The sequence below is a fragment of the Ailuropoda melanoleuca genome, chromosome 1 (assembly GCF_002007445.2).
Source record: "Ailuropoda melanoleuca isolate Jingjing chromosome 1, ASM200744v2, whole genome shotgun sequence".
NCBI lineage: Eukaryota > Metazoa > Chordata > Mammalia > Carnivora > Ursidae > Ailuropoda > Ailuropoda melanoleuca.
This window is the reverse complement of record NC_048218.1, coordinates 200,517,136-200,526,909: the sequence shown is the minus strand read 5'-3', so window position 1 is coordinate 200,526,909 and position 9,774 is coordinate 200,517,136. Positions and strand designations below refer to the sequence as shown.

Here is a 9,774-nt window from a genome sequence, read left to right as displayed (position 1 = left end):
AGAATGAAGCAGGACTTTAGAACAGACCTACTTATCTATCCCATTATTAAAGTCTGCTGAATTGAAAGCATTTTGGTGAGAATTCTCATGGGACACAATATTCTGCTGCTCTAAGCTCACCCTGAAAAATCCTACTAAATGATTTTTCCCCAAACAGCTAATTCCTCCTTCTGAGTGCCTGTCAGGCAGCCATAAGCCACGCCCAAGAAATTCACATAGACCTCAACTTCAAGGAAGAAAACTACTAGAAGTGTTAATTGAGAAGAATCTCCTTCTTCTCTTTCCTTCAGGGCATCCCTCTGAGGGGTTTTATTATCACAGTAGTAGACATGCAATCAAGCAGTGAAGTCTTTCCACCCTCACTGAATTGTTTATCATGAAACCTCTTTGAGGTCACAGTGTGGCTTAAGGAAAGATTTCCAAGAGCAATTGCTTGTGCAACTTATTTGGACTTTGAGGGCCTAAGTTACCTCTGTTCTATTTACACCGTAAGTTGAGGATGGAATGTTGCTAAGCATATCCGAGTCAATGACAGAGCCAGGTAGCTGCTCCTAGACAGAGCAAGTTTCATGGCCAACTGGTGATCAGGAGTCAGCCTTTTAGCCTCCACTAGACCCCAGTGGCAAACCAGAAGCTATTTCCCAAAAAGGAAAAAGGAGCATGACCTTGCTACCATGTTTTGGGAACTTGATTTTGATTTTCTTATTAGGATTTGCCTTAAGCTTCATTTAGTACACTAAAGATACTTCTAGAAGCATTGGATCTACAGAATTTAAACCTAAGAAACAGAGTCAATTGTACTTCAACCTGGGGTGGCTGAAAAGTCTTTTTTGCCTTAGTCTCTTCCTAAACTAACAACTTTCTAGATCGCTCATTAAATGGTTCAGAGCATGATATCCTAATGAGATATATGTTGCTTATAAAATGTAGACGTCTTTAGATATCATTCTTCATAGTAGGGAGCACAAGAATAACAATGCACTCATTTTAATCCAACATACACCCGCAAGGTTCACTGGTAATAGCTCCTACCCACTACCACATATCTGTCTTTCCAAGACACCAGGAAACTTGCTACCTCCTGTTATCTCATCCTACCAACGTGATATCATTAATACCACAGATGAGCATGGTGCCCTTTGAGACTGTCAAGTTCCTTCAAGACTATATTCAGGTTCAGGGGCAGAGCAATGATGACTGCCTGAGCGTGGAGGTAAAAATGTACTGTTGTCCCTGACAAATGAAAGCTAATTAATTCTGAGCTTCTCAATGCAATGTACAAAAATACATTTTCCAGATGGATAGTTGCATACTGAGTGTGAAAGACTGTGTTTATTTGCTCTAGTAAAGAGCCACATATGGAACAGCAACTATAATTGGAGTTACCACGCGATTCTCAACACTGTCATTCCCACCACTCTTCTGACGTGACCAACTGAAGAACCAAATGAAATTATAACACAAATTATCACCCAGCATATTTCAGGGCTGTGTTGTAGTACTGGCCTCTGCAATGTGCTGATGTTTTAGATTTACTAAGGGGAAGTTCCATCAACTTTCTCTTAGCCCTTTCTACAACAAAAGTTTTCTTCACAGGCCTGAGGGATATTGTAGAAATTCTACCCGTTGTGGAAAAAAAAATGTACCCCTTCCACCCCTGCCAGTGCACATAAGTACTGTGGAAATAAATTCTAGATGGTTTCAGAGTCCCATTGAATTACTCTAGGGAAGACTTAGGGAAAAAAATCCAATTATGCCTCAATTTTCATAAGCCCCACTCTGATCAGAGGAGAACACTGATTATAAGTCTTCCCCCACCATCACAACACTACAAATTAGTATCAATTCTGAACAAGAATCTCAAAAAATTCAGCTATGTTCTTTCCCTAGAGCCCAAGTCACCAAGTAAATAGACTCAGGTCATCTTTGCATGGGCTGGAAGGGGACTCAATGTTAGAACAAGGTTCATTCTTTGGGGTGCTGGGTTCCGAAAGAATCCTCTTTAGGGTCCCAAAACATCAGATAATATTGTTTGTTTGTTTTCATTTTAAGAGTAAGAGAGGCAGATGAACTTAATAACTTGACATTTGTCTATATTCCTTAAACAAGTTAAACTAAAATCTGAGAGGCCCTTTAGCGGGGGACAAAGGCCACTGTAAGAGGGGGAAGGTGTGACACCTGTAGTGTTCTTCTGTGCAGGCTTTTTATGTGCACTTTATGTTTTTAGTAGGAAATATGGTAGAATCTGCCACTCAGTGTCCTGAATGATGGAATAAATCTTTCTAATTTTAAGTTACAGCCTTGGGAATTCCGTGTTGCCATGTATCTAAGCCATATTCTCTATCAGCTCTATAAGTAACATTGCCAGAAATTCCTTCCCATCTGCCTTACTCCTTTGTCTCTGTCAATTTGTTCAGAACTTATGTGGAGAAAATGGGGGGGGGTCATTCACTAGTTTCCTCAAATCATAATAACAGGTTAGGATTTGGAGAGTGCGTTGTTCCATTGAGTAAGGGGATACCCCCTATAACCACTGTTCCCAAGGCTGAAAAGCTGTGATCCCAAAAGCTAAATGAGGATGGATAGGCCAGAATCTTAACAAAAACAAAGTGGAGATTAGGCTAGAACTTATGCTTGTGCACAGAAATTAATGCCAGCTACCGCACTGATGAGAATTTCAAGACTTCTTACAATTTGTAATTCTTTTCCTGCGCCTTCATTTCAAGGACAGGAGGATTTCAGAAACCATAAAATTAGCTCTGTTCAATAGGGAATCAGGATGGAAGAAAAAGCCTTGATTTGAAGTCATTTTGGCTATAACAACTGGTATAGAATCAAGTTGCCCACTGGAAGCTAAAGATGGGGATCAGAGAAGCAAGCCTAGGGCCTGACACTGGCAAGGAGCCCCGAGGTCATCACTCCCAGGCCCTTTGAAAACTCAGCAGTACTAGGCACCTTCATTATCTCACTTTGGGGTTTCTGGAAGCTACTCTGACTTAAAATCAAACCAATGTTCCTTATTGTCTCTCTTTCCCAGTCTGTGATTTGTTGTTCGTTGTTGGTGGTGGTGGTTTGTTTTTAAAAGATTATTAAGTGTTAGTAAATCACTTGTAGGATTTGCTTCAACTATAAAACATGCATCCAAACTTACTTTTGCCTGGCTCTCTGTAGCCCCAAACCCATTTAGTTGACACACCTATAATCTCTAGACCCCCATCTTCAATAGCAGCCCAAGACATGGGTCCAATGCTATCCTTGGTTAAAAGAAGTTTACCTTGTCACCAAACCAAACTTGCTGTTATACTTTTCTACTCAAATAGCCCAATTTTAGTAACTGGGCTTCTGTTCTGTTCCTGCAATGAAGCCACTTCCCCTACCCCCCTTTTATCCCAGTTCCATTAATGCTGTCTTTGTCTTGACAAGCTTGTCTGATTCCCCAGCTCCTATAAGCCTTGGGCTGACCCTTCCCAAATGTTTCTGGAAACCCATAGGAGGCCTGCTGCTGACTGCCTGCCCTAGAGCTGGTTTTCCTGGCCTGTGCCCCTCTGCTGGCCACCTGCCTGACTTCCCTTCCACCTTCACTTCAATATGCTTTGCTATCTGGATCCTGTCAGCTTAGCTGACTCTCCCCAGTGTTTGTTATCCCCCCACTCTGATTTTCACCATCTGCCCCTCCAGGATGAGTTTATCTCATTTCTAGATCCCCAAAAGGATGATCTTGGGCTTAGCACAGCTGAAAGAGCCCACTTTTGGGATCCAATTTGGTATTTAACCCCAACTTCCACAACTACCAGCTGTGTGTCCTCAGGCATTAAGGAATTTAACCTATCTTATTTTAGTTTATCTCTAAAACGGGACCAATAATACTCTTCTAAATAGGATAATTTATGTAAGGCATGGAGCAGAATATTTAGTACATAGTAGGCACTCAATGTATGATAATCCCACTTAAATCTTTGCCAATGGATTACTGGTAATCTGTCGCCATTTCTTTACATCTGAGTTTATCTTTCTTCAGTTAGGATGGAAACTATTTTCATGTCCACATACACAATCAATCAATAAATAGATTATATCAGAGAGCAAAGAACATTCTGATAGAATTTACCAATATATGTGCCCTTTCCCAGCCTGTACGGGAGAGGCCCTTAGATGTGCGGAAAGGGAGTTTGACAACGTTATTGTATTTATTTGGGTAGAGGTCTAAAACTATAACTTCAAGATAAGTACATTGCAGTATCACTTAGGTAGGAGACTGCCAGATTGGGTTGCTTTGTTTTTGAAGTGTTTCCCTGATTTCAGAAATCCTAAACACTCATTGTATATAATGGGGAGAACCCACAAAAGTAGAAAAATAAGTTTAAATTCACAATCCTATTATATTATTTCATAAAGTTTTCTGGTATTCTATGCTCTCTCTTCTGTTTAGCTAACTGTTAATCCATGCTGGGATTCACTGTCTATGGAACCCAGTTCATGCAGTTTATCCCAGTTTATCCTTAACAAGCCCACCAGGGTGCTACGGACAGACGTGTGTCTAAACTCAAAGGACTTACATGGATCCCGAAGCTCTAAAAATTATTAACCCATTACGAACTCTCTCTTCCCAAGCTCACCTGTAGCTAAGCCCCTACCTTCACATTAGCCCCACAATTGCTCTCCTGCTCAGGGGCCCTTAAATGATGGCGTAGGGGCTGTAAATATGGACTGTGTTTCTGCTCGGGGCTCAGGAATCTGAATCATAACAAAGACACTCATCTTCCTTCCTCTGCCTTTCAGAGCTGCAAGTGAAACTTTGAGCTCATGCTTTCTGCTCTCTGAGGACCTTCTAAATGAAGGAATAAGGAAGGTAAGAAGAGGGGCAAAATTTGGAGGAGGTAAAGAAGAAACATGCCTCCTATTTCTTGAAAGTTCACACCATATCTGGTAAAATACTGAAAACGGAGCAGGTATTTTATGCATATATTGATTAACTGAGAGGATGACTAAGACAGAGGAGAACAGAGAGATGGCTCCCTTAGGTGACTATACTCACTGGCCAGCCGTGGAAGTCCACGAACTTAAAATGAATCCAAACTACGGAGATACAGAGCAGAATCCAATTTATACCATCATAATATATATTACCTTCCCCTCCACATGATTAGATGTCATTAGTATAATTCCGTCTACTCCCATCTGGACCCATTGAACCCTAGGACAAGTCTGTGGGGTACTGAGTGTCTTTGCAGCACACTTCTCTGACCTGCTGCCACGTCGCGTGGGGACGTCACTGTGCTCTCCAATAACGTCTGCAACGTGACAGGCGCTGCCTTTCTGGAAGGGGCAGAGATGCCTGAGTGTCACACCTGCCTCAGTGCAGTGGCAATGCATTCATTACGCAACAAGGCTGACTCAGAGTCACAGGTCTGACTCGGAATTCCCGGACCTGAGTGCTGGCTGTGCGACATCAGGCAAATTGTCCCAGGTGTCAAGCATCCATTTCCTTATTAAAATAAAAACAAAAATAAAAAGCCACAAATGGTGGTACTTGCCTAATTGGGCATTTGAAAGTACTGGATGAGAAAATGAGGTTAAATACACTTGCCAAAGACATGGACAAATCCCTCACCCCAGCCTGCAGACAGGAGACCACGTCACAAGACCGGTATTTCCTATCGGAATAATGACGGTTGAATAACATAACCCAATCAAAAAGCATTGTTTGGGTCCCTAACATCTACCAGTCTAAGAGGGCTAGTTTAGGCACCAAGGAATCAAGCGTCGAGGCACTGGTATTAAGGCATAGGTCATGGTCCAATGAGATGATTGGATCTAGGAAGTCGCCACCGAGCTCCCAGCGACAGAGGCTGAAGGGGTCCCATCAGAGAGATGGTGCTTGGCTGTAGTTGTTCGGAAAGCTGCAAGCAGAGGGCCTCAGATTTCCTTAAAGGCAGGTGGTCCTGGCCTCCCTGCACCACCATCCTTGTATTTAACAGCCTCTCGGTGGCCTCTGACCGAGGATCAGAGGTACCCTTCCAGGAGGGAGGAGAGAACACAGGTATCCACGTCTCCAGGACTCTGGCCAGGCTCTAGACCTGCTCCCATCATTGTTGTAGTCCTCTAGAGCTGGGCAGGTGTTCACCACAACACCGGAGTGGGGGCAGGGGGACGGTGAGGGAAGACTCACACCTGTGATCCATGCCAGACCCTGAGCAGATCACAGAGAACTATGGGCAGATGGTGCCCCCTGGTGGACAAAATTCCTCCCTCCCCACAAGCCCTGCGTAAAGCGTGCTTGCCTGCAGCTTTGGGCCGCAGCCACCCAGACTGCCATCAGAGACCTAGCGTTGAAATGTCTTTTCGTTCACGCCCACCTTGCTCCCCAGTTACCTGCCCCTCTGGTCACACGCTCTGGGCTAGAGCTGCTCCTAGCGAGAAGCGGAGTGGTGCCGCCACAGCCGCCTTCGGGCCTCCCATCTCCGCAGAGCTCCCAGGATCTGGGCCTCTCTCCCGCAGTGCACCTGCCTTGCTGCTTCTGGGCCGTTCGCCTGGGACCTGAGCCTCCCTGTTCCACCCTCACTCCAGGTATGGCCTCGCTCAGGTGGCAGACCCAGTTCTGAACCATGGCTGCTTAGTCAATGTTTGGTGAGCCCTCACTGTGGATCCAGACCCTAGTCCTTTCTAGGTCAGGCTCTCTCTGAGGATCTTACTTTCAAAAAGATCAACCTGAGATTGGGGGGTGAGACGTTTAGGTGGTGGCGAGCACCCAGTATGGGGATCTAATTGAAAAAGTGGGTGTTCATTCTAGGGGTGTGAGTGAGGGGCTACACATTGAGATACTCATTCTTCCTCCTTTCTGAGCTCTCAGAATTTCTCCAGGTTTCTTTCCAGCACCCCTCTGGGCGTCGATACTGGTCTTAAAACGCATATGCTTGTTACCCAGGCACACTGCGGAGAATCGTGCCGTTTGATCCTCGGCGCTGGGTAGAGTTACCGTCTCTACTTTACAGGCACAGAAACCAGGATTCAAGGAGACGAAGTCTTTCCCAAAGCTCCCAAGTGGCAGAGCAAGGTCTGCAACAGAGCCCATCAGGGGTTAAATCGGTGGATTAACCCGCCCTGTGCTGGGCAGGGGAGCATAAGGAAGAGTCCCCTTGTAGAGGAGAGGCAACAAGGGAGGATGTGGGGGGGCGGAGAGTTGTAGGGGTGGAGGAGGAGGAGGCTGGGTCTGTGGCTAGCAACCCGGGATGGTTTGTATTCACTCCTCCCAGGGGGCTCTCTCACTGTGTCTGTACTGCAGGTGCAGTAAAGAGTTCTGCCCTGGGTCACATTGGTCACATGCAGCCTCAGCTCCGTGCTGTTGACCCGCCTGACCCGGTAATCTGCTCCCGGACGGGATACGACCTCCTCATCCCCAGGATTCCGCAGCGTGGCCAGCACCTGCAATTGCCCCTGGAGGTCCTGTTGGTACCAGCTCAGCCAGGGGTACTGGGAATTCCGCAGGACGCAGTGCAGGGTTGTAGTCTGTCCACGAGCTACCAGCACCCACCTGGGCCTTTGCTCCACCAAGCTTTCAGTGGCATCTGAAATACAGTCAGGCCAGGCTAAAGGTCTCGAGGGCAGCAGTGACTCCCCAAATAATCAGCTGCAGCCAAATCCCGAAGAGGGGAGCCCATGAACAATGCCAATGGGAGACTCCTGGGAATGGAAGCAATGTTTTCTCGTGGGGGTTCTATGCCAGAGAGGATCTCAGCAAAGCTGGGATCAGCGAGCAAAACTTTCTGTGCCTCCTGGTCCCTCGTTCCCTCCCCCAACCCACGGAGGGGCTTTTGCTGCCTGGCCTCTGACCTGTACTCACGGTAACCACGAGTGCCCAGCCCCACAGAATGGACAACAGTCCCATTCCCTGGCCCCACGGGCTTTCTCCAGCGAGGCAGTGGGTCAGGGCCAGGAGAACACGATCCAGGTCTATAAGGTGGCAATTAGTAGCTGACACTCTAGGCCCAAAACTCAAAAGGGAGTGGCTTTTTCGGGAAACACACTATTTTATCTCATTTTCTCACTGAGGTTTCCTGTTTCCTGTGTGCCAACAGCCCTCACGCAGGCAGGCACACACTCTCCACCTTCACTGAGTGCTTTAGTGAAGGTACGTGGCCTGCACCCTCTCAACTGTGTCCCAGGGATTCCGAACACCTGACATAGACAGTAGTGGTTCTGAATCTGCACCTCAAATCTTTGCAAGGGATTCAAACATCTCAATGTAAGCAAGCAGGCTGGTAAATTGAGCAAAGGCCTCTCTCCCCTGTATGCTTCACACACACACACACACACACACACACACAGGCCACAGGCTGGGCAGTAGACAATGGGCTCTCATTTCCAATTCCCATGTTCTCCTCTGTAAGGGCAACTAATGAATTAAACATAAGAGACTTAATTTTCCCTGTTGAAAGTAAGGGAAGAGGCTTACCTCCTGCCCATTTTCTTAGTGCATTTACTCTAGAAAACTTGTAATTTTAAGTTTTCTCTCTTTCTTTGAAATATATGTAAATCACCCAGAAATGTTTTTCTCCAGGACCTGCAATCATCTCTTTGAAATACAAACATCAAAACGAGCCTGTACCTTGATTTAGAGCACACGCCTCACACCAAGTTGCAAAATGATGCCCTGTCATAAAGATATGGCAAGATTATTTGCCCTGTGGCTAAACCCGGATGGACCCCCCCCCAGTTAGCAAGTGACTCCAGGATGTCCTCTCCAGCCTCTGATCTGAGGACTGGTTATCACTTATCTCGAGAACGTGTATGCAATGAGTTGTGTCTGATGGCTTACATAAAAGACCTGCCTGTCTTGGCAATATCTTAACAAGATGCCTGGGATGTACATGATTTAATGCTTATTCAATAATAAGACTGCTTTCTTTCTTTTCTACTTCTGGGGAGAGATTTCCTGAGTTGGGAGGAGCTTTGATTTTCGGTTACATTTTCTTGCCAACGCCCAGTGCTGGCACTACTTAGCGCTGTGACCTTGGGACTCAGTTTATCCATCTCGAAGATGAAGATAATAATGAGAGTGATTTCGTAGGAGTAAATAGATTCATACACAAAAAAATTCTTGGAATAGAGTTTGGCGCAGGAGGAGTACTTAGTGAGTTGACATCTGTCACGTCGATGGTAAATTGCCAATTCAATTTACATATGACGGAATTTATGGCAGGATTTACCTCCCTTTGTCTCTCTCTTAGTCATCAGCTGAGATGAAAATCGCAAGTTCTCATAACTTTCTAACATTGGCAATAGGCCTCGTTTTTCAGAAAGTTTGGAAACCAATAATCTGGGAAAATAGCTCTCAGGGTGCCTGTGTGTCTCAGTCAGTTAACTGCCTGACTCTTGGTCTTGGCTCAGGTTACGACCCCAGGGCCCTGGGGTCAAGCCCCACTTCAGGTTCCTCGCTCAGCATGGAGTCTGCTTGAGATTCTCTCTCCCTCTCTCTCTGCCCCTCCCACCTGTGTTCTCTCTCTCTTTAAAATAAATAAATAAATCTCAAAAAGAAAAAAAGACCCTCTCTTCACCCTCAGCATTTTACAGACAAAACCATGGGACACATACTATTTCAAGCCCTGGGATTGCACTGTATTCAAGTCTGTGCTCCCGGTAAGGTGTCTGTGCTCCCGGAGAGGTGTCTGTGCCTTCACAGACCCTTGATGAAGGAAGAAGGGAACTGGAGCAAGGGGAGAACACAGACCCATCACCCGGGGGAGCCCACACACCAGGGAACAGCTGTGGCCTGGC

At 45.9% G+C, this 9,774-nt stretch overlaps 1 gene segment (V, D, J or C); it reads right to left on the bottom strand.

Moving 5' to 3' along the window:
* Positions 1-5,789: 5,789 nt before the first annotated feature.
* On the bottom strand, positions 5,790-8,015 carry LOC105238671. The segment is given in 3 exon segments: positions 5,790-6,014; positions 7,267-7,565; positions 7,831-8,015. Coding segments are annotated over 3 exon segments (579 nt in total).
* Positions 8,016-9,774: the final 1,759 nt, after the last annotated feature.